General features: G+C 45.1%; 1 protein-coding gene across 2 annotated transcripts in view; it reads right to left on the bottom strand.

Annotated features, from left to right (window-relative positions):
* LOC127435003 (protein kinase C-binding protein NELL2-like) overlaps nucleotides 1-25,347 on the bottom strand; it is a 71,351-nt gene that overhangs the window by 25,372 nt on the left and 20,632 nt on the right. The window contains exons 5-13 of one of the 2 annotated variants that reach the window (XM_051688097.1): nucleotides 23,520-23,616; nucleotides 23,188-23,260; nucleotides 22,697-22,779; nucleotides 22,349-22,477; nucleotides 21,902-22,004; nucleotides 21,089-21,180; nucleotides 14,718-14,820; nucleotides 13,882-14,016; nucleotides 10,189-10,314 (exon numbers count right to left, since the gene is read on the bottom strand). In XM_051688097.1, the coding sequence (XP_051544057.1) occupies nucleotides 10,189-10,314; nucleotides 13,882-14,016; nucleotides 14,718-14,820; nucleotides 21,089-21,180; nucleotides 21,902-22,004; nucleotides 22,349-22,477; nucleotides 22,697-22,779; nucleotides 23,188-23,260; nucleotides 23,520-23,616 (941 nt within the window). The remainder of the gene's footprint in view (nucleotides 1-10,188; nucleotides 10,315-13,881; nucleotides 14,017-14,717; nucleotides 14,821-21,088; nucleotides 21,181-21,901; nucleotides 22,005-22,348; nucleotides 22,478-22,696; nucleotides 22,780-23,187; nucleotides 23,261-23,519; nucleotides 23,617-25,347) is intronic. The other variant, XM_051688098.1, reaches the window with a different exon arrangement.

Here is a 25,347-nt window from a genome sequence, read left to right as displayed (position 1 = left end):
AACTCTTTGCTTCTTTTGAAAAAACAACAGAAGAAAATCACATTTGTTCTTTTCAAAGATGTCACTTATCAAGCATTCAACATGCCAAAGCAGCTTAAATTCAAATAGGCACTGAGTTGATTTCATGATCGATGCCTGCTTTAGGAAGAGATGTAACTTGTGCTACAGTGGAATGTCCAAGCTGGTCATTTCCTTACAATGAAAGTGAATGTAGTATAACAATTTCAATTTCAGTCGGTTCTCACAAAAAGCTATCATATGTTGTGAAGATTTGGAATACAGTGCATGAGTCACATGGATTATTATCATGATGCTTGTATGGTGGTTTTTGTCTTTTTTGGAGCTTGACAGTCCCTGGTCCACATCCATTTTAATTACATGGAAGAGAGCAGCATGGACATTCTTCTATACTTCTCTTGCATTCCACAGAAGAAAGTCATACAGGTTTGGAACGACAAGAGGGTGAGTAAATGACATAATTTTCATTTTTGGGTGAACTAAACAGAGGTAAAATCTTTCAGACTTCTGAGCACAAGAAACAATTACATGAACATCTCTGTCCAGCACATAACAGCACATAAAAGAGATAATTGCAGACTAGCATCCTTTTAGCTAAACATCTGCTGATTGCTCAAGAGGAACTGATGAAGTATTGTGTGAGAAAGACAGAGAGAAAGACAAAAGAGAAACCTTAGTATGTGCCTTGTTAACTCCATCTCACCCTTTTGAATTCTGACAACAACAAAAACTTTGTTTTTTTATTTTAAGTTTGTTTATTGTGGAGTAAAGGATGTAATTAATAAATATCATTGAGCCAAACATGAAGGTAAGACAGAGCTTTATTGAACAGATATGGGACCTGTGGAGAGTAATTACTATAAATGTAGTAATTTTAAGAACTTTGCATGTTTTAAATTACAATAAGATGAACTGATTAAAATCTTTCTCATTTATATCAGGTAATGTCTATTCCTGTTAATAATAAAAAAACTAAAAAAAAACTACTTCAAATGAATTCCAATTTCAACAGATGTGCAGCCTGCAGATTATCTCATAATAATCCCACAGGCAAAATATGCAATATCTCTGTGTGTGACTGCACACATGAATAATTGAAAATAATAATGTTTTGCTGGTGTTTGCAATCTGAAAGCCAGCCTCACTGAGACGCTCCCGGTAATTACTGAAACATATACACAGATTTCAGCCAATCATCAACAGCTACACAGCCTTCAACCAATCAACAACAGTATGAGTTATTTCAGACCGAAGGTGTTCTTACACTAAAAAAGCTATACTAGACACAAAAGACACTTAAATGTCATCAACAGTTAACAGTTATATATATAAGGTCATTCTACAATAAAAACATAACTCAAACTGTAAGTTTGAGAACTCAAAAGTTCCCTATCTGTCACTCACTCGACGTTGTGTCGATGTAGTGACACTAGGGGTCACTCTTGGGAGCCCGAGACACCTCTGGTCTTTGATCAAAGGCCAATGAAAATTGGAGAGTGGTAATTGCATGCCACTCCCCCAGACATACGGGTATAAAAGGAGCTGGTATGCAACCACTCATTCAGATTTTCTCTTCGGAGCCGAACGGTCATGCTCACTGGGCTGAATTCCCACGACTGTTCATTCACCTCTGCTGGATCTGACGGCGCATTTCAGTGGCTTCTCCCTCCTCTGCACTGGTGCACTGCAGAGAATGCCCCTGGGCGCTTCGGCAGAAATAAGAGTATATTTCTCTAAAAGAGTATATTTCTCTAAAAGAGCGGCACACACGGAATGTCTTTTTAAAGACGCGTCCTGGCGTGGGTGCCCAAAGCCCCCGTCGAAGGCCTGGTTCCGCCCTGGGATTGATGCAGGAACTGCGCTCGGCGACCGACCTCACTCTCCGAGCGATGAAGGTCACGGTGCGGTCTCTTGGGCAGACGATGTCCACATTAGTGGTCCAGGAGCACCACCTTTGGCTCAACCTGGTCGAGATGGGTGAGGCCGACAGGACACGGTTCCTTGCTGCCCCCATCTCCCAGGCTGGCCTATTCGGCGACACCATCAAGGACTTTGCCCAGCAGTTATCGACGGTGGAGCAGTAGATGGAGGCTATCCAGCATATCCTGCCCCGGTGCGGCTCAAGATCCCGCACCCTGTCTGCTCGTCGCCAAGGGTGTCTCCCTGCGGTGACTGCACCAGCTCTGCCGCAGCCCGCCCCTTCGGCCCGGCCCCAGTGTGGAGCCCACCGCAGGAAGCAGACGCCACCCGTCTCGCAGCCGCCAAGAACCCATGAAAGGCTTCAAAGCACCCGTGAGACGGGCAACCCAGGGATGACGAAACCTGCTGCTCTGGAGCTGGTAAGCAGACCTCTCCATCCCCCGGTCGAAGGCCGGGAGGAGAATCTATTTGTTACCTTTGCATTTAATTGTGCTGCATGCCGAAGTGGCTGAAGTACTCAAGAGTTCAGCAAGAGTGGTTTCCTTGTTCCCTGGGTCACGTATCTGGTGTGCACGGCCGTAATCATGACCACCGTCCACCACTCAATTTTGCGCCCAGCTGTGGCACAAATCCACCCCGATGTGACAGTCTCCACGGGTCACGAGGACAGGCCTCTTCCTCCCCCGTCCCAGGCTGTTCTGGGGTGGTCACAAGGAGCCAGGTAAGTGCTTCGATGTCCCTAGACTCAGCACGGCCACGACGTGGTGTGGAACCTCGAGCTCCGCCCCACCGCGAGGCCCCACCTGCTGGTACGTCTGACGACATTGTCCCTTTGGTCACCCTTGCACGGAACTTGGACGCATGGCTTGGGCTTTCCAATCCATTGCGATGGCTGGTCCGGACCATCCGACTCGGCTACGTGATTCAGTTAGCCATGCGTGCGCCCAGGTTCAGCGGTATCCACTTCACCTTGGTGAAGGATGAAAAACGCTGCTACCTTGCGTGCGGAGATCGCTACCCTCCTACGGAAGGGTGCGAAAGAACCTGTCCCTCCTCCCGAGCTGAAGAAGGGGTTTTACAGCCCCTACTTCATCGTACCGGAAAAAGGCGGTGGGTTGCGGCCAATCTTGGACCTGCGAGTACTGAACCGGGCTTTACACAGATTCCCATTCAAGATTCTGATGCAAAAACGCATTCTGGCGAGCATCCGGCATCAAGATTGATTCACGGCGGTAGACCCGAAGGACGCGTACTTCCACGTCTCGATCCTTCCTCGACACAGACCCTTCCTGCAGTTTGCATTCGAGGGTCAAGCATATCAGTACAAAGTCCTCCCTTTCGGCCTGTCCCTGTCTCCTCGCATCTTCACAAAGGTTGCAGAGGCAGCCCTTGCCCCGCTAAGGGAGGTGGGCATTCGCATTCTGAACTATCTCGATGACTGGCTAATCTTAGCCGACTAGTGCTTCGGATCAACTGGGAAAAGAGCAAGCTCCTCCCGGTTCAGAGCATCTCTTTTCTCGGTTTGGAGTTGAACTCAGTCTCTTTGAAAGCGCGCCTCACAAACGAGCTCGCCAGTCGGTGTTGGCCTGTTTGAAGGTATTCAAACAAAAAACAGCGATTCCACTGAAAATTTTACAGAGGCTTCTGGGGCATATGGCATCCTCAGCGGTGGCCACCCCGCTCGGGTTGATGCATATGAGACCGCTTCAGCACTGGCTTCAGACTCCAGTCCCGAGATGGGCATGGCACTGTGGGAAACATCGCGTGGTCATCACGCCGGTCTGTCACCGTCTTTTCAGCCCTTGGACCGACCTCTCGTTTCTACGGGCAGGTGTCCCCCTAGAACTGGTCTCCAGGCGCATCGTGGTCATGACGGATGCCTCCAATACGAGCTGGGGTGCTGTTTGCAACAGGCACACAGCCGCCGGCTTGTGGATGGGCCCGCGACTGCATTGGCACATCAGCTGCCTCGAGTTGTTGGCAATTTTGCTCGCCCTGCGGAGGTTTCGGCCGTTGATCCAGGGCAAGCACGTGTTAGTTCAGACAGACAACATGGCAACGGTAGCATATGTCAACCGCCAAGGTGGTCTGCGCTCTCGATGTATGTCACAACTCGCCCGCCATCTCCTCCTCTGGAGTCAGCAGCACTTCAAGTCGTTGCGAGCCACTCACATCCCGGGCAACCTCAACACTACAGCGGACGTGCTGTCATGACAGGTTACACTCAGGGGAGAGTGGAGACTCCACCCTCAGGTGGTCCAGCTGATTTGGAGTCGATTTGGACAGGCACAGGTGCACCTGTTCGCCTCCCAAGAATCCTCCCCACTGCCCGCTCTGGTACGCCCTGACCGAGGCCCCCCTCAGCATAAAAGTGCTGGCACACAGCAGGCCCCCTGGCATGTGCAAATATGCGTTTCCCCCAGTGAGCCTACTTGCACAGACCCTGTGCAAGGTCAGGGAGGACGAGGAGTAGGTCGTCCTGGTACCACACTACTGGCCCACCCAGACATGGTTCTTGGACCTCATGCTCTTCGCGACAGCCCCCCCGGCGAATTCCCCTGAGGAAGGACCTTCTCTCTCATGGACAGGGCACCATCTGGCACCCGTGACCAGACCTCTGGAATCTCCATGTCTGGCCCCTGGACAGGACGCGGAAGACCTATGCGGTAGGTAGACACAATCACTCATGCTAGGGCCCCCTCTACGAGCCGCCTGTATGCCTTTAGGTGGCGTCTGTTCGCTAAGTGGTGTTCTTCCCGATGGGAAGACCCCCAGAGATGCGCAGTTGGATCAGTGCTTTCCTTCCTGCAGGAGAGGTTGGAAGGGAGGCTGTCCCCTTCCGCCCTGATGGTGTACGTTGCCGCCATATCAGCACACCACGACGCAGTCGACGGTAAGTCCTTAGGGAAGCATGACCTGATCATCAGGTTCCTAAGAGGTGCCAGGAGGCTGAATCCCCCCAGACTGCGCCTCGTTCCCTCATGGGACTTCTCTGTAGTTCTTCAGGGTCTACAGAGAGCCCCCTTTGAGTCTTTGCAGTCAGCTGAGCTTAAGGCACTTTCCTTGAAGACAGCCCTCCTGACTGCGCTCACTTCCATCAAGAGGGTAGGAGACCTGCAAGCGTTCTCTGTCAGCGAAACATGCCTGGAGTTCGGTCCAGGCTACTCTCACATGATCCTGAGACCCCGACCAGGCTATATGCCCAAGGTTCCCACGAGCCCTTTTAGGGATCAGGTGGTAAACCTGCGAGCGCTGCCCCAGGAGGAGGCAGACCCAGCCCTATTGTTGCTGTGTCCGGTGCACGCTTTATGCATCTATTTGGATCGCACGCAGAGCTTTAGAATCTCTGAGCAGCTCTTTGTCTGCTTTGGTGCACAGCGGAAAGGAAGCACTGTCTCCAAGAAGAGGATTGCCTACTGGCTCATTGATGCCATAGCTATGGCATATCACACCCAGGACATGCTGCCCCCAGTAAGGCTACGAGCCCATTCTACCAGGGGTGTAGCAGCCTCCTGGGCCCTGGTCAGGGATGCCTCTAACAGACATTTGCAGAGCAGCAGGCTGGGCAACACCCAACACCTTTGCAAGGTTCTACAACTTCCAGGTGGAACCGGTTTCGTCCCAGGTAGTGGCACGCATTACAAGCAGATAAGCCCGGGATAGCCGGCCGGGTGTATCGCTTGCACATAGCACCTTCCATCTCCTTTTGAGGTGCTGGGAATTAATAGGTGCTATTAATTCCCAGTAGTGTTCACAAACTATATTCCCTGGTTCCTCCGAGCCCTGTGGCAGTCGAGTTTTCGGAGAGACTCACTGCCGGCCCAGTACATGTGCTAACTAAGAGTCCTGTTCTGGGGTAGGTGCTCCACATGTGGCGGTTCCCTGTAAGGCTAACCCCATGCAATATATATCTTCCGCTAATTTGTTTCCCTGTTGGCAAACTGCGTCTTCTTTGGGCAGAGCCCCTCTGCCCCAGTCTCCATGTTTGTAGTAACTCCTCCCCCGTTGAGTAGGATCTACCTTGAAGACTCTCCACATGGTCGGAAAGACCATGTGATGTATTTTTCCACTTAAATATTCCCCCCTCTCTTTGGGTGAGGTGTGGTCTCTGTGGTGTCTTCCCCTTGGGAGGGACACCCCCCGACTAGACCTGGCGGCCCAGTCGGATAATCTCCCTTCTTTTTTAGGGAGTGGAAAAAAAGAAGGGGAAAAGAGGCCATGACTGGGTTAGCCTGTCTCTATCTTTTGGGTAGTCGACTTGTCCCCAAAGGGCCGTTCGACACTCATAACTAGGTTGGGGGAGGTTACATGTTGACCTGGTGTGCTGGCTATGAGGCACACAGTGGTCTGCCCACAACACACCGCCAGTTCACGTAACACAGTTCAGTCAGTTGTGGCATTTCCTATAGGGACCACTAGACAGATAGGGAACGTCATGGTTACTTGCATAACCTCCGTTCCCTGATGGAGGGAACGAGACGTTGTGTCCCTCCTGCCACAATGCTGAACTACCCGCTGAAATGGCCAGACCTTGTCTTGGATCCTCAGCATAAAACCTGAATGAGTGGTTGCATACCAGCTCCTTTTATACCCGTATGTCCGGGGGAGTGGCATGCAAATACCACTTGCCAATTTTCATTGGCCTTTTATCAAAGACCAGAGGTGTCTCGGGCTCCCAAGAGTGACCCCTAGTGTCACTACATTGACACAACATCTTGTTCCCTCCATCAGGGAACAGAGGTTACACAAGTAACCATGACGTTATTCCTCAATAGAAAAAGAGCATTAACCAAGCTGCAAAAACGGCTTGTTTGGGAATTGTGGATTTTGTGACATCACAAGGACCAATACGTCAGCAAAAGACTGTCTCTACAGCAAGAAATCAATACCCACTTTTACAATGTCACACCCTTGGCCCCACCCACTGGCACTCAGTCAGACAGGTGAAGAGGTGAGAAGAGATGGGTCTCATCTGTCATGGGAGATTCATACACCAAAGGGGACTTACACAGGACACCTTCCTAAATGTTTTTCTACATAAACATGCACTAAACTAACCGCTTTGACCGTTATCATGCATCTCGCACTGCTTTTAAAGATGCAATGTTAAGTTATAACTTATAACATTCTCTGTCTTGCTATTTTGAGTATAAACACGTCTTGGGCGTGATTTTGCTCTCATCTGCGCTATTTTTAAAAGTTGGTCTATGTAAAAATGCACTAGATAGACATCTTTGATAATTTTAATGTGTTTCCGGTGATGTGCACTGTGTTTTAAGAGTGGTACAAGCATGACTTTTTTTTAAAACGTGTCTGTTCTGGTCCATTCCACTTCAGCTTTTAACTCATATCAGCATGGATTGCTTGTGAACCAGTCACAATATGATTCAAGCTTTGCAAAAGAAAGATGGGGCAGTTAATAAAAAACTATTGGACTTGACTGCAAAACCATAAGTAACCAATTCCATTCATGAATGTTTCAAATGTCATGACTGTTTGATAGTTTATCGTGCTGCTTGAGTGAACAGTTTAATATATTCAGATGCAATGTGTTGGATGTGCGCTATGTGTAACCCTGAAATGTAGTTTTATAATATTGTGTAGCTTGTTCATTCTCTTCCGATTGAGTTTCAAATATGGCTGTATTCAAGGGGCTGCACGATGTTAGCCAATCACTAGACTCAGAATGTAGGTGTCTCGTGATGCATATTTAAAAGTTGACATTCTTTTTAACTGACACAGTGTCTAAAAATTGTGGCGTTCCTATACAACATGCTGAAAATACAGCGAGACGTGCCGCAGCGGTCAAAAAACCTGTCTAGTTAATGTTTACACAGAAAAACAATGTAAAAATAGCATGGACGGATGTGCTTTAAAAAAAATAAATATAAATTTGAATAGCCCCTTACATAGATTTCATCAAGAGAGAAGAGAAAGGTGGTGACCAAACACTAACTACATCAAGTTAATTTGATAATTGCAGGAAGTAATGATTTTATCAAATGACTGTAAAGGGCAACAGAACAGCAGTGCACAGCTGTTATGGAATATTTTTATTTAATCATTCAGTTAATCCATTTTTGATAATTGAATTAATATGTATGCAATATGCAATGATCTAAAAATGACAATGTGTAATCAATGTACTATGAATAACTGCATTATGAATGTTATTCAATATGTTAGATATTGAATCATTCATTTATTGATTTAATTATCATTTACTCAGTTTAATAATCAAAGTGCAAATCAATGGAAAAATACAACTTAACTTCTCTATGGAGAATTACAGCCTCTCTCTGTATCTCTCTGTATGAATCTTTCTGTGAATGACCTTGAAGGAAATGTGTGAGTGTTGATACTAAAAGGATGATTTAATGTTTTTATAAGAACAGAGTCAGGAACTGCCTGGTGTCCAAAAAAGGCAGATGATATATGTGTGTTAATTAGTGCTAGAAATGAAATGAAACATATGTGTGTGAGTGGACATACATTTCTCCATCTTACAGGAATGTTTTGTGTAACCAATGACTGTAATAAGGGAAATCATTTAATATACTAATCAAATTAATGCAGAAAGTAATGATAGTTAGTCAATATAAAATATGTAACCATATGAAGTGATTACAGTGTGTTTTATGCATATAAAATTAAATAGTCATGCTTTTGCCAACATTGAAGCAAAGTTAGGTTAGGATGACCTGCTAGAAGGGAGACGGTGATGACAAAGCTAGGGAGGCATAAGATGATTTTATTGGATGAAGGCCATCATTCAAAGAGATAAGGAGAACAGAAAATGTATAAAATATTCATGAAGTGTAATTTTAGGTGCTCCATGGACGATGGACCATGGATGGCTTTGTTACTCTGTAATAAAAGTCTATTTTTGGAATCAGAACTTTGTGCCTCTGAGAAATCTTTGACTTGACTGAGCTTCGATTGCTGTTTTGGGGAATCTGCCATGACACTGTAATTAAATAGACTTATCTCACCTTTAGAATTTCAACAACAAACAAAATCTGAACTCAAATAAGTTCTAATTAGATCAAAGGTGTTTTTAATAAGATTACTTGTTGCAATTAACAGCAGAAACAAGGCTGCTGAATTAATTTTCCAATCAACCAATGTCTATATCCATATCAGCACGCTATTTGCTCAAAGAAAACAATGAAAAGTAAGCAATGAGGTTACAGAACCCTTATTCCATAGAGTACTTATGCTTTCAATCTGACCCATTTCATTACAAATCAACAACAACACACAGCACTCAGATGAACAGAGGTCATTACCTACTCAGAACCACTGCTAGAGAGGCCTGATGCAGACTACTTGAAAAATAATAACAATAAATAATAACAGTACAGCTGAGTGGTCTTAAGCACAAATGGCTTTCTGAGACCATCAGAAGTGATCACAAAAGAACACTGCATTTGCACTACGTGTTCAAATTAAATGCTGAATTTTGTTTGGTGATACAATTTTTGACAAAGTGATGGCAGCACCTTGCAGCCCAGGTGTGGTTTTTCTCAGGTGTTTTGCATTTGGTGTTTGCTTTTCTGTTTGTGAGACTGAAACCTTGTTGGTCTCTTCCTTATACAGTAATTAATTCAGCCTTAAAATAGGTCACAGAAGAACTCAGGCTCTGTTATTGCATAGCTGCTCCCCTGTGTTTTGCTTTGGGTACATTTGCTGCACTCCTGAAAAGATTTAATTGCTTTGCTTTAGTTAAAGATCAGGAGAGACTACCATTTGTACTAACATAGCCTATGCTATTTTTCTTTTTCTCTCACTTTCTCTAACTTTTTAATCTCTTCCTCTGTTTTACTCTAAACTCCTTACTTTATGAGTGTCCAATATCCAAACACAGTTTTTTATTAAATTAATCTTACACAATATCTTGATAACCTTGCTGGCTAAAATGCATAATCTTTGTGTAATAAAATACTGAATACATCTTTTATATATATATATAAGATGTATTCAGTATTTTATTACACAAAGATTATGCATTTTAGCCAGCAAAGTTATAATATCTTGTCCACATCATTTCAGATGTCCTAGATTTATATATATATATATATATGATATATATATATATATATATATAAATCTAGGACATCTGAAATTATGTGGACAAGATATTGTAAGAAAGGAATTTCATGATCATAAAATTTTGATTCCATTCATGCAGTGTATTGAAAAGAGGTGAAACCCCCTCAAAAAGAAAATTTGAATGAGCGCTGTACTCACCTGTGCAGGAATAATCGTCAATACGAACATATCCGGTGTGACACACACACATGAAGGAGCCGGGTGTGTTCATACACATTGTGTTCTCCCTGCAGTAGTGTTTCCCTTCCGCACACTCATCGATATCTGCAACCATCACAAACCAGCAAATTATACTCAGTACTATGATCTGAACACAACACAGTTGTCAAAACATTTGGGAAAAAACGTTGCCAGATCTGCCATTCACAGTGCAGCTGCGACCCATTAACAGTGTTTGTCAAGAGTGTTGGAAGAGTCATTACATCATGAGCGTTCTGTTTTATGAACATTACTGTTAACACTGTTGCTGGAAACTGCTAAGTCTGTAAAATAGCAGGAACACTAATACCATTTTTGAATGTTTTAATGAATATTTAAAACCACTGCCTATGACTGATTGGTATTCAGGTTCATAGCTTGATCTTAACTTGTTTTGCTTCCGACAGAGAGGTTTATCAGCCTTGATGAAAGAATGAAGACAGAGAAATATAAAATTAACCCCTTATGAAGATAATGCACTGTACTGTGAATGTTTGTGTGTTCTCTATTCAGTTCTAAAACCACATTAGAAAACTATCAGAAAACACAGTGCACCTTTAGACCTTTACATTTTTCCTTTCTATGTCTCTTTCCTCCACCTCCCTCACTTTCTCAGCCTCCAGCTTTTTCTCTAACACTTTTCAGAGTTACACACTTGTCCTTCGGTCCTCCCACTCTCTTCTCCACTAGAGCACTTTATATAATCTTTCTCACATTTCTTAAATTCACACTGCAAAGAAACATTCTCTTAATCAGTATTTTTGTCTTGTTTTCCCAGTAAAAATATCGAAACTTTCTTAAAACAACATAACTTTACTTGAGAGGCAAAAATGCTTAAGATACTTAGGCTTGATTTCAGAGAATACATCTTGAAATAAGTTTATCTTTCTTACCCCATTGGTAAATTTTTGTTTTAAGAATAGTATTTAAATCAAATTTAGAGATGTTTATGCTTAAAATAAGGGGAAAAAAAATATATTATAATAATTTGTCAATGGGGTAATAAAATAAAAAAGAACTAAAGTAAATGTATAGAGTTTCAAAGATGTTTTGATATTTTTTACTGGAAAACAAGCCAAAAATACTGATTAAGAAAATTATTTTTTGCTGTGATTTTAACCAGATTCTTGGTGATCTTTTAGCCCAAAGGGTTTTCAAACTTTTTGATGCCAAGGGCTCCCATATGTGACGATCATCTTGCGAGGGATCCCCCTCCAAAAATATAAAGGTCGCTATACACTCACTGGAGACCTGTACACCTACTGTACACTAAGTTGATTTCTTACATACAAAAGAACAGAGCAATTTCACAAACCCATTCTGATATTGAGTTTCCAATGAATGCCTATGACAGTATTACAAGGCAGCTGTAAACAAACTACAAAGCCATCAAAGCAATGTGTTTGCTTTAACAGTAAACAGTGGTGAGAAATTCAGACTTATCTGTCCTTGTAAGTCTGCCATGAGGATTCAGAGCTCAAACTGAGGAGGCAAGAATTCACTCATTGAATTCTTGTAATTGAAAATATAATGCTTTTTTCTGCTGCTTTTGTTCTAGAAAATATGAATCCCAGCAATCTTTTTTTTTCTCCCCTTTTCTCCCCAATTTGGAATGTCCAATTCCCAATGCGCTCTAAGTTCTTGTGGTGGTGGTGTGACTCGCCTCAATCCAGGTGGTGGAGGTCATCAATCTGCGCATCTTATCACGTGGCTTGTTGAGCGCATTAATGCGGAGACATAGCGCATGTGGAGGCTTCACGCTATTCTCCATGGCATCCACACACAACTCATCACGTGCCCCACCGAGAGTGAGAACCTCATTATAGCAACCACGAGGAGGTTACCCCATGTGACTCTACCTTCCCTAGCAACCGTGCCAATTTGGTTACTTAGGAGACCTGGCTGGAGTCACTCAGCACGTCCTGGATTCGAACTTGCGACTCCAGGGGTGGTAGTCAGCGTCTTTACTTGCTGAGCTACCCATTTGTGGCTTCATTTCCCCAAAAAGTGTAATGGCTGATATGACTCTGATTCTAACATGTCACACTGAAATCTTGTAGAAATCTTGCTTCCACATTACTTCAACTCAAGCCTTTTGCGGTGACAAAAATGTCTTTGAAATGTCACCCCAAATTGACTATTGATTGTCTATGTGAGAGGCGTGAGGCAGCGACTCGCAGAGATAAGGGTGAGAGACATATTAAGAGAAACAATGCTGTAAACTGCAGTTGTCACCAATTTCTTTGCAGTTTATTCAAGGTTTTCAATTCTGATGCTTTCAGATGACTGCCTTGACATCTAACAACACGACCAGCACTATTAATAGGTTATACAGTACACAGGGTAACAAGGGACACAGTCACGAAACAGTTCAGTGTAAAACATATTATACAAAAAGGTTTACATGAGCATTAAAGTCTATCTGAGGACTTGGTGTACATATTGCATGTAATAACATATTTATAAATGCTTTATAACACCCTTTGTAAATTCTCATCACTTACAAAAAAGTCCTATAGTATAACTATTTTTTTTAGGACATGTAACACAGAAATACAATGCTTCTTTGTGCATGGTACCATGGTATTACCTTGCCATTTCATGTAAATATGATGGTAAATGAATATGGTAACTATTCAGTAGCATGATATATATCAAGGTACCATGGTATTACCATCTAATACATCAATGTACCATGACACCATCACAGTACTTTTTGTAAGGGTTGCTTGTACTGTTTGTGGCTCAGTCTTTCAAAAAATCCAACACTGAAAGGAAATCAAATCCATCAAACCAAAACAGAAGCTCTTGTTTGACAGAAGCACATTTGCAGTCAACACACACCACCTCTAAGGTAAAAATAAAGCTAGTCATTAGTCTTGTGTGTGAAAAGAGATATCTAGCACACACTGGCTGGACTGCTGTGTGTATTTAGACAAGTGTACAGCCTATTAAAAGCCAGCTATCCACAGGAATCCTCCTTCACATCTGTACACACACACACACATACAGCATTTACAATGCATTAATTACAGGCGTACGGATAATAGTAGTGCTGAAATATTCATTCGGTGAGACATCAATATCACCAGTCAATGGCTTTCGTCGGCAATTCCTCCATCTGTGTTTGCAGCCTATTTAGAGAAGGAACTACACTGCAGGTTTATCGTAGGAGGGACAGATTACAGGTGCCAGCAGGTGGTGCAACAGAAGGTTTGATGGATTTACATTTTAATTTGTTTTTTCACATACTGTTGGTAAACAAACACTACCAGACAAAAGACTGGATATGACAAATATAGATTGTGCCTGCAAATTAATAAAAAAAAAAAAAAGAAAGAAAAATAAATGTTTTTAAATGGATGAGTTGAACCAGATATTAAAGCAAACGCAGCCAACAAGTTACCAGCATGCACGGGAACTTCAACAATACTGTTTAAAAAGCATCCCAGGTAGATACCTCATGAAGTTGGGATATTTCATAGTGTAGATGACTTCACAATTATTCTAAAATGTGAAAAATAGTAATAATAAAGGAGTATGTGTGTCCAAACTTCTGACTGGTAGAGTACATAATTGATATATAGTGTAGGTCTCTTTGGCAGGTTTGTTATGGGGGTTTAAACACAATACCTCGGCAATAAGCGCTGTCATCCCTGAGCGGATGATATCCCTCTTTGCAGCTGCAGGAAGCTCCTGCCTCTAGATTAATGCAGTCCGAGTTCTCTACGCAATTGCGGCTGTGACCCTCAGTGCAGAAATCGTGCCCTGAGAGAGAGTGATAAGAATTTAGAGTTGAAGTGCTCTACACAATGCCCTATTGTGATTTTTAACAGACAATACATGCTTTAAAGACCCCTTTAAATGGATTGACAAACTTATTTTTTTTCCCTGAGTGGACATACTTTGTATTGAAACAGGAAGTTAGGGCAGGACATATTGAAAGGCTTGGCCAGTAGCCTGTAATTTACCTTATTAGATCAGTGACTACTGTGCATTCTCATTCTAGAGAGCATTTTATTAGACAAAATTTGTACATGTGTAACCTGTCCTGCTCAACCTGCTCCGAGTGGGATTTGAACGGGATTCGAACCAGGATGTCTCCGGCATGGAAGGCGGGCGCGCTAACGAGGAGTCTAAAGGCTATAGCCCCTAGCGTCAGTCGCTAATGTGCCACACAGCACGTACCAGCTGGCTACCGTTACACTCACCCCCTTAAACCTCACTCCCATCCATACGCTGCCCTTTAAAGTACCACTGTTAAACTGAGGCGTTATGTGTGTGCGGTTATGTGTGTGGAGGGTGCAAAAATAGATGAAAGCTGTCATGTACACGTATGGATTGTTGCTGAGCACATAGAGTATGTTGTGTGCAATTGACAAAGGTGACTAGCTTTAATATAATTCCAATCACTGCAGAGGTCAGTTTCTCTGTGTGTGTGTGTGTGTGTGTGTGTTTGTGTGTCATACCTCTACACACTTTGCAGCAGCGGTCTGTGAGTGTGATCAGCTCTGACTCGGGGCAGTTCAGTTCTGGACAGGAAGTCATCTCAACTCTACGCATACTTCGATCCTGCGACACACAAACATGGGTTTATTCAATTCAAACTCTAAGTCATGGCTGGACTGGGTTTGAAAATCATCACTGGATAAATCTAGCACATCCAGCCCAAGTTTTCCCCTGTGGTTTCACCGTCCGCTGGGGGATGAGTTGGAGAGACAGGTCCTGCTCTGCTCTTACGCTATGGCCTGCAGGCAGATACTCTGTGTGGCTAAATCGGGTTGCGCCATTTTGTCAAAATTTGAGTATTTTGAGTGGCTCACTACTCGAGCGACTGGCCCAACGAGAAAAGTCCCGGTGCTCCCGATGGCTAGTCCATCCCTGCTGCAAGTCAAATACCAAATTCTGCATCATATCTGAACCCATCATTTTCTGGCCCAGTTAACACCTGATATCAAGATCAATCTCAGTTGTTTTCCAATCACAATAGTGATCAGATTTCGACAGGGGAGTCACTGATTTCTGACTACATGCATCAGTTACTGTGTCAGTTTAAAAGCATGAAATAATTGCTGCACCGGTTCTCCTAAATGTATTAAATTTTAATGGTTGGACAGGTATTTTCAACCTAGTCTCATAGAATGAACGTTACCATAACAAAAAAGTTTTGCAAACCGAGTTCCCTATCTGTCACTCACTCGACATTGTGTCGATGTAGTGACACTAGGGGTCACTCTCGGGAGACCCAAACACCTCTGCTTTTTTGAAAAAAGGCCAATGAGAATTGGCAAGTGGAATATGGTTATAAAAGGAGCTGGTATGCAACCACTCATATAGATTTTCTCTTCGGAGCCGAACGGTTCTATTCATTGAAGCTGAATTCATCCGCAAAGTTCATTCACCTCATCTGCTGGATTCTACGGCGCACTTCAGCGGCTTCTCCCCCTCTGCACCCGTGGAGTGCAGAGAATGCCCCGGGCGCTTCGGCAGAACAACTAAAAGAGTATATTCTAAAAAGAGTATATTTTCTTTCTAAAAGAACGGCACACACGGGGAACGTATTTTTAAAGATGCCTTTCTGTTTGTGTGTTATTCCTGGTTGCGGTCGTTATCTCTCCGCTTCTGACGGCCATGATCGCTGTCTTACGTGTCTGGACACTGCCAACGCGGAGACATCATTCGTGGATGGGTCTTGCCCTCATTGCGAGAACATGACCATGGCAATGTTGCGGTCGCGGCTTGCATTCATAAGAAAGTATTCCCCAGCACACTCGCTTGCCCCGGTCGGGCGCTCGGACGAGATCACCGGCTCGTCTCAGGGCGAGTTCGACCTCTCATTCGGAGCCTGGGAAGAAGACGAGTTACCAAGCGCAGCATCAGAGAGCGGGCTCATCCAGTCGGACGCAGAGGCTTTGATTGGGCTTCCTCCTGCGGGAATTGTCGCCCAGTCCCAGGCCGACGCGGAAATGACGGACATGCTTTCCCGGGCGGCCGCGAGTGTCGGGCTAGAGTGGAACCCTCTACTCTCTCCTGAACCCTCGTGGCTCAATGCTTGGTTCCTGGGCTCAGGGCGCCGCCCACGGCCACACCGTGCCCCCATTCCTTTTTTACCGGAAGTGCATGAGGAGCTGAAAAGATCGTGGGTGGCACCTTTTACTGCCCGGTCCCAGTCTTTCAGCTCCATCGCTCTCGCTACCCTCGACGGTGGAATGGCCAGGGGGTATTCGGTGGTCCCCCAGGTGGATAAGGCGATCGCGGTGCACTTGTGTCCGCAGAGCGCCGCCACTTGGTGCGGGCGCCCGAAGCTCTTATCCAGGGCCTGTAGGTTTACGTCGTCCCTGATGGCTAAGGCCTACGGTGCTGCTGGACAAGCTGCCTCCGCCCTGCATGCCATGGCTCTCCTGCAAGTACACCAAGCCAAGGCGCTAAAAGAACTGCATGAGGGTAGTTCTGACCCGGGATTGATGCAGGAACTGTGCTCGGCAACTGACCTCACTCTCTGGGTGACGAAGGAGTCAGCAGCTCCTCCTTTGGAGTCAGCAGCGCCTCAAGTCGCTACGAGCCACTCACATCCCGGGTGACCTCAACACCACAGCAGACGCACTGTCATGTCAGGTTACCCTCAGGGGAGAGTGGAGACTCCACCCTCAGGTGGTCCAGCTGATTTGGAGTCGATTCGGTCGAACACAGGTAGACCTGTTTGCTACCCGGGAATCCTCCCACTGCCCGCTTTGGTACGCTCTGACCGAGGCACCCCTCGGTATAGATGCGCTGGCACACAGCTGGCCCCCTGGACTACGCAAATACATGTTTCCCCCAGTGAGCCTACTTGCACAGACCATGTGCAAGGTCAGGGAGGACAAGGAGCAGATCATCCTAGTAGCACCCTACTGGCCCACCCAGACATGGTTCTCGGATCTCACGCTCCACGCGACAGCCCCCCCCCTCGGTAAAATTCCCCTGAGGAAGGACCTTCTTTCTCAGGGACAGGACACCATCTAGCACCCGCGACCAGACCTCTGGAATCTCCACGTCTGGTCCCTGGATGGGACGCGGAAGACCTAAGTGGCCTACCACCTGTGTTGGTAGACATGATCACTCAGGCTAGGGCTCCCTCTACGAGGCACCTCTATGCCTTGAAGTGGTGTCTGTTCACTAAGTGGGGTTCTTCCCGACACGAAGACCCCCAGAGATGCGCAGTCGGATCGGTGCTTTCCTTCCTGCATGAGAGGCTGGAGGGGTGGCTGACCACTTCCACCCTGAAGGTTTATGTAGCCGCTATTTCGGCTCATCATGATGCAGTAGATGGTAAGTACTTGGGGAAGCATGACTTGATCATCAGGTTCCTGAGAGGCGCTAGGAGGTTGAATACCTCCAGACCATGCATCATCCCCTCGTGGGAACTCTCTGTAGTCCTTCGGGGTCTACAGGGAGCTCCCTTTGAGCCCTTGGAGTCAGCTGAGCTTAAGGCACTCTCTTTGAAAACTGCCCTCCTGACTGCGCTCACTTCCATCAAAAGGGTGGGGGACCTGCAGTCATTCTCTGTCAGTGAATCATGCCTGGAGTTCAGTCCGGGTTACTCTCATGTGATCCTGAGACCCCGACCAGGCTATGTGCCCAAGGTTCCCACGACCCCTTTTAGGGATCAGGTGGTGAACCTGCAAGCGCTGCCCCAGGAGGAGGCAGACCCAACCTTGGCGTTGCTGTGTCCAGTGTGAGCTTTACACATCTATTTGGATTGCAAGCAGAGCCTTAGAAGCTCTGAGCAGCTCTTTGTCTGCTTTGGTGGACAGTGGAAAGGAAGCGCTGTCTCCAAACAGAGGATCGCCCACTGGGTCATTGATGCCATTGCGATGGCATATCAGGCTCAGGATGTGCCACCACCTGCAGGGTTACAAGCCCACTCCACCAGGAGTGTGGCGGCCTCCTGGGCCCTGGCCAGTGGTGCCTCTTTGGCAGACATCTGCAGAGCAGCGGGCTGGGCAACACCCAACACCTTTGCAGGGTTCTACAATCTTCTGGTTGAGCCGGTCTCGTCCTGTGTATTGGCAGGCACAAGCAGGTAAGTTCCAGGATAACTGGAATCTATGTACCGATTGTGCATAGCGCCTTTCCCCTCCCTTGAGGTGAAGACGTGCACTCTTGACTCCCAGTCGTGTTCACAGACTGTGATCCCTGGATGACTTTCCTCCTTAGCCCTCTGGCAGTTGAGTTTGTGGAGAAACTCGCTGACCAGCCCAGTACGTGCGCTAATGAGCTCCTGTACTGAGGTAGGTGCTCCACATGTGCTGGTTCCCTGAAGGCGACCTCATGTGATATCTTCCGCAAAATCATTTCCCTGTCAGCAAACTGCATCTTCCCCGGTCACCATGCTCTGTAGCAACTCCTCCCCCTTTGGGTAGGACCTACCATGGGACCTCTCGACATACTTCCAACAAGACTCAGTAAGACCATGTGACGTATTCCACTTAAAATACCCCCCTTTTTGGGTGGGGTGTGGTCTCCGCGGTGTCTTCCCCTTGGGAGGGACACCCCCCGACGCAGACACTTATGGCTCCCAGTCAGTTAACAAATTCCACTCTTTTTGGGGAGAAAAGAGAGGGAAAGAGGCCTCGGCTGGGCTAGCCTGTCCCTATAGTTGGGCAGTCGACTTGTTCCTGATGGACCATTCGATGCTCATAAGAGTGTTGGGGGAGGTTATGTGACGGCCTGGTGCACTGGCTACGTGGCACACAGCAGTCCGCCCATCACACACCACAGTTCATGTAACACAGTTCAGCTAGTTGTGGCATTTTGTATAGGGACCCCTAGTGTCATTACATCGACACAACGTCGAGTGAGTGACAGATAGGGAACGTCCTGGTTACTTTCGTAACCTCCGTTCCCTGATGGAGGGAACAAGACGTTGTGTCCCTCTTGCCACAATGCTGAACTACCCACTGAAATGGCCGGGACCTGGTCTCAGCTCCTCAGCACAAAACCTGAATCAGTGTTTGCATACCAGCTCCTTTTATACCCGTATGTCTGGGGGAGTGGCATGCAAATTCCACTCGCCAATTCTCATTGGCCTTTTTTCAAAAAAGCAGGGGTGTCTGGGGCTCCCAAGAGTGGCCCCTAGTGTCACTACATTGACACAACGTCTCATTCCCTCCATCAGGGAATGGAGGTTATGAAAGTAACCAGGATGTTTTACGTGTTTTTTTCGACATTTTGCTGCAGTTTCCTAGTAAAAATTAACACTAGATGTGCTACAACAACTGTGCATTTTATTCACTTTCACACAAATCATGGGCACTTTGGCTGTTTATGACTTTATAAATACGTATGTTTCGCTGTATTATTCACATCCTATGTTACTATATCAAACCACTTTTACTCTAATGCTTCATTTGAAAAACGATACATTTTAACACTTGTAATACAGACCCACCTACATTTACACAATTTTTTTATTTATTTTTTAATCCCATTTTTCTCCCAATTTGGAATGCCCAATTCCCACTACTTAGTAGGTCCACATGGTGGTGCGGTTACTCACCTCAATGCAGGTGGCAGAGGACAAGTCTCAGTTGCCTCCGCTTCTGAGACAGTCAATCCACCCATCTTATCTCGTGGCTCATTGTGCATGACACCACAGAGACTCTGCATGTGGAGGCTCATACTACTCTCCGCGATCCACGTACAACTTACCACACGCCACACTGAGAGCAGAACCACTAATCGCGACCACGAGGAGGCTACCCCATGTGACTCTACCCTCCCTAGCAACTGGGCCAATTTGGTTGCTTAGGAGATCTGGCTGGAGTCACTCAGCACACCCTGGATTCGAACTTGCGACTCCAGAGGTGGTAGTCAGCGTCAGTACTCACTGAGCTACCCAGGCCCCTCTACACTGACACACTTATTCCAATGTGATTAACTTCTGCTGTATCTCTGTCCAGAATGGTGGTGTAGTGGGCTAAAGCACATAACTGGTAATCAGGTTGCTGGTTCAGTCCCCACAGCCATCACCATTGTGTCCTTGAGCAAGGCACTTAACTCCAGGTTGCTCCAGGAGGATTTTCCCTATAATAAGTGCACTGTAAGTCGCTTTGGATAAAAGCATCGCCAAATGCATAAATGTAAATGTAAATCTCACCTGTGTTGGACTTTGGACTTCGAGCCCAGCCAAAGATGCTCAAAATGAAAGTGAAAGTGCCAAAGAAGAGACACTAAATTATGTGGTTGCTTCAGTAATTGTGCTTTTCATGTCGAATTTGCTTTTAAAACACTATCAGTTAGGTTTAGTTGTCGGTTTAGGGTAAAGATGTTTTATTCACCTCTCATTTATCTTTTTGAACACTTTTGGTTAGGTTTAGGTTCAAGTTTTAGGTTGAGGAGCTATGTTTTACTCATTAAAACAAACATCTAATATCCACCTTAAAAACTTTGTCTGATTACAACATAATTTCACTCGCTTTTGGCATCCCTCGCTGGACATTTCACTGAGAAACTATAGCCAAACGTGTAATGAAGCATGTAAATTTGGTTTGCAAAAATGTTGCCATTGTCACGTATATTTCAATTTCTTTAAAAGCCAGATGTAACTGGAAAAGTTTAAAACTCTTGTTTGAGTACAGTGGTTGATGGAGAGGTGTGTTGGTGGTCCTTCACTGTTGTCCAGGACACATCACTGCAGAATAGTGTTTACACAACAAATGTGATCACATGCATATCTGTTTACCTCCAAATGTGGTTTGAGTATTAGGATCATAAAACATTTTGGACATTGTTTACACCTGCACTTTCCACTTGTAATCGGATCACCCAAGACAGTCTGCTGTTTTATGATGTCACTTACCCTGCACTCAAATAGCAGACAGTTTCCTTCAGAGTCATGTATGCTTTTACGATCCCCTTCTACGTACACCCTTCCTCTGAACAGACAGACAGCTAAATAGAGAGATATATAGACAGAAAATAAGCAAAAATAAGGCAAAGAACAAGATATTAAGAGGATAGAGACAGAGAAAGGATGTTTTATGGGGGAACAGACTTTCCAAGAGAGAGATGAGCAAAGCATCGATCAGATCAGCATGTTAGATTATGCCTACCAGAGTGCAGGGATAAATAAAGCTTTAGTCATCAGTCAAACTGCTATTAGCTCCTGCACATTAGCCCTGCTCACTCAAACACAACACGCTGCACACTGGCCTTGAATTATTAATTATACCAGAGGAAGTGTGTGACTGTGTGTGTTGACATTCGCATTTGTGGCAGCGGTAACCTAGCAACACAGGGATGTGGTCAGTTTGTCATCAAGACTGCATTGTGATTTTATAAAAGATTCAAGTGGAAAGAAAGATAGTGGGGAGAGAATCAAAATGATGCAGTGATAAGTGAGACATCTAAATCTGAGACAAAGAGATAAAGAGAGAATGGGAGGGGGGGGTGCCTATAGATGCTTGGCCTCATTTTGTGTGTGTGTGTGTGCCTACGTTGTGGGGACCAGTCAATGGAAAATTTCAAAAAGCAGAAAGGTTTCTGTGAGGGTTAGGTGTAGGGGTAGTGTTTAGGGATAGAAAATATCTTTAGCTCAGTATAAAACAATAGAAGTCAATGGAAAGTTCCCACAATGATAGAAGAACAAACGCATGTGTATGTGGGTACTCACGCAGGCACTCTCTACAGCATGCTCCAGGCATGTAGATTGGAGCTGTATTAGGTGGGCACTGGGGTGGTGGGCAGAAAATACTTTCACACTCCACTGTACCATTCTGCAAGTGAAAAGCATACACACACCATGACCGTACTGTCAAAACTGCGAAGATATTCACATGCAATATCAGTTATAGTTTACGAATATTCCTGCCAAATTAATTGGCTTCTTGTATGTCTTACTAATACTATCAACATTAGAACTATCCAACTTTAGAAATACAATTCACACAGTCTATATCTTCAAAATTTCCACTACTTAGTCCCAAAACACGGGTACATGTTGAGCAACTGACTGTAAGCTCAGAGTTTGGATTGACATCTCTCATTTTAATGAATTAATCTCCCCAAAATTATCCTGAATAAGTGTTCAAGCTCGCTTCCTCTTAAGATGTGAGCTTACTGAGCATGTGCAGTTTCTGCATCCATCTATCCATGCATCGTCCTCTCTGTATATATCTCCATTCAGGTTGCACGTCCTTTCACAGTAACAGCCATCCAAGTAGTTCATCTTCTCTTCAGCAAGTGCCAACTACAAGAGAGGGTGAGACTGAATGAGAAATAAATACGGAGGGATGCAATACCAAAAAGAGCAAGCAAAAAAAAAAAAAAAAAGGTAGAGATTTACAAAAAAAAGCAGCATTTTGTGGTGGTCACCATAAAAAAGACCGTAAAATACATTGTATAAACTACTGAAGCAAAGCCACCAAAAGACAGGCCACACTAATCCACAAAACCTTTACAAGCCTACCTTGTTTGATGTTTTGGCCAGAATATCTTGAAGCTCCATAATTTTCTGCACCAGGCCATGGAAATCATTACATGTGGGACAAGCTGCAAATGGGGTGAACACTGTTTAATCGTATTTTCAGAGCAGTTAATAAACAAATTGTATAGTTAAAGGCATAGTTCACCCAAAAAGGAAATTTCTGTCATAATTTACTCATAATCATGTTGCTCCAAACCCCTATGAATTTCTGTCTTCCGTAGAACACAAGAGGAGATGTTAGGCAGTATGTTAAGCCTCAGTCACCATTCATTTTCATTGCATTTTACATACAATGAAACTGAATGGTGACTTAGGCTGTCATTTTGCCTAACATCCCCTTTTGAGTTCTGTGGTGGAAGAGAAGTCATCTGGGTTTGAAACAATGTGAGGGTGAGTATATGATGACAGAATGTTCATTTTTGGGTGAACTATGCCTTTAAGTTGTGTGCTGACCACCAAGAACATGCACTTACTACGGTTGAGATCTGGACACTGGATGATATATCCATGAGGTACAACCACCAACTGAACATCTTGCATCACACCCTGAGAAAAAGAGAAGACAGAAAGAAAAGTAGAGAGAGATAAAAACTGGAACACAGTTAGAATTTTATAAATCCACAGCTAGTCTAATTTAGCTTTATCACTGTTGACACTTTTGGCTGCCAGTATTTATCACAGTAACTGATGAACAGTTATAGAGACTGGGATTTTTTCACTCCAACAGAGTCAGGCTTAATGAGACATGTTTAGAACTTTTATAGATTTTATGGTCTATTTTCTGAAGTGCAGTAATGTGCTGTACCCTGAAGAAGCCATGGGCATCATTCCTTTGACCCAGCCAGACGTTTGTTCCTCTAGGAATGTCCATAGATGGTGTCTCCACAATTCTTTCATAAATTCTGACAACAGAGTACAAAAAATGAAAAGAAAAAGTTGAAAATAAAATGTGTAAGGTGAATGTTCTGAGGACACATAGACTAATAAGAATTTAGGCTAACATTATGTCCTAGCCAGGAGCTATACGATAAAGCGACAAGCAATAAAATATTTTCCACGTAAATCTGAGTTTTTGTCTAAATATTTGTCAAGCGAAAGTAAACTTTTCAGATTGCTAGGTTTTTGAGTCTCTGACGTCATGCTGGGTGGCCCCGCCTACCGTAACATCTCATTGATCCACATTACTGTATATTAAACATCAAATATACTCTGATTGGCTGGATTGGCTGCATTGTGCCTACACTAAAAAGCAGCAAATCCATCTCTCTTAAAGGAATATTCCAGGTTCAAAACAAGTAAAGCTCAGTCGACAGCATTTGTGGTATAATATTGATTACCACAGAAATAAATGTTGACTTGTCCCTCCTTTTCTTTAAAAAAGCAAAAACATCATGGTTACTTGCGTAACCTCCGTTCCCTGATAGAGGGAACGAGACGTTGTGTCGATGTAGTGACACTGGGGTCACTCTTGGGAGCCCGAGACACCTCTGGTACTGTGTGCCTCGTAGCCAGCGCACCAGGCTGACACGTAACCTCCCCCAGCATAGTTATGAGTGTCTAATGGCCCTTTGGGGACAAGTCGACTACCCAAAAGATAGAGATAGGCTAGCCCAGTCGTGGCCTCTTTTACCCTTCTTTTTTTTCACTCCCTAAAAAAAAGGGGGATTATCCGACTGGGCCGACCAGGTCTAGTCGGGGGGTGTCCCTTCCAAGGGGAGGACCCCGCGGAGACCACACCTCGCCCAGAGAGAGGGGGGGATATTTAAGTGAAAAAAACATCACATGGTCTTGCCGATAATGTGGAGAAGTCTCATGGTAGATCCTACCCAACGGGGGAGGAGTTACTACAAACATGGAGACTGTGGCAGAGGGGGTTCTGCCCAAGGAAGACGCAATTTGCCAACAGGGAAACAAATTAGCGGAAGATATACATCGCATGGGGTTACCTTACAGGGAACCGCCACATGCGGAGCACCTACCCCAAAACAGGGCTCTTAGTTAGCACGTGTACTGGGCCGGCAGTGAGTCTTTCTGAAAACTCGACTGCCACAGGGCTCGGAGAAAGTCAACTAGGGAACATAGTTTGTGAACACTACTGGGAATTAATGGCGCACATCTTCAGCTCAGAGGAGGTGAAAGGCGCTATGTGCAAGCGATACACCCGGCCGGCTATCCCGGGCTTATCCGCTTGTATTGCGTGCCACTACACGGGAGGAAACCGTTCCACCCGGAGGTTGAAGAACCTCGCAAGGTGTTGGGTGTTGCCCAGCCCGCTGCTCTGCAAATGTCTGTTAGAGAGGCACCCCTGGCCAGGGCCCAGGAGGTCGCTACACCCCTGGTAGAATGGGCTCGTAGCCCTACCGGGGGCGGCACGTCCTGGGCGTGATATGCCATAGCTATGGTGTCAATGAGCCAGTGGGCGATCCTCTGCTTGGAGACAGCGCTTCCTTTCCGCTGTATGCCAAAGAAGACAAAGAGCTGCTCAGAGATCCTAAATCTCTGCGTGCGATCCAAATAGATGCGTAAAGCGTGCACCGGACACCACCGGACAGGTTCACCACCTGGTCCCTAAAAGGGGTCGTGGGAACCTTGGGCACATAGCCCGGTCAGGGTCTCAAGACCAGGCACTCCAG

This window comes from Myxocyprinus asiaticus, chromosome 45 (assembly GCF_019703515.2).
Source record: "Myxocyprinus asiaticus isolate MX2 ecotype Aquarium Trade chromosome 45, UBuf_Myxa_2, whole genome shotgun sequence".
Lineage (NCBI taxonomy): Eukaryota > Metazoa > Chordata > Actinopteri > Cypriniformes > Catostomidae > Myxocyprinus > Myxocyprinus asiaticus.
This window is presented reverse-complemented; position numbering and strand designations above follow the sequence as displayed.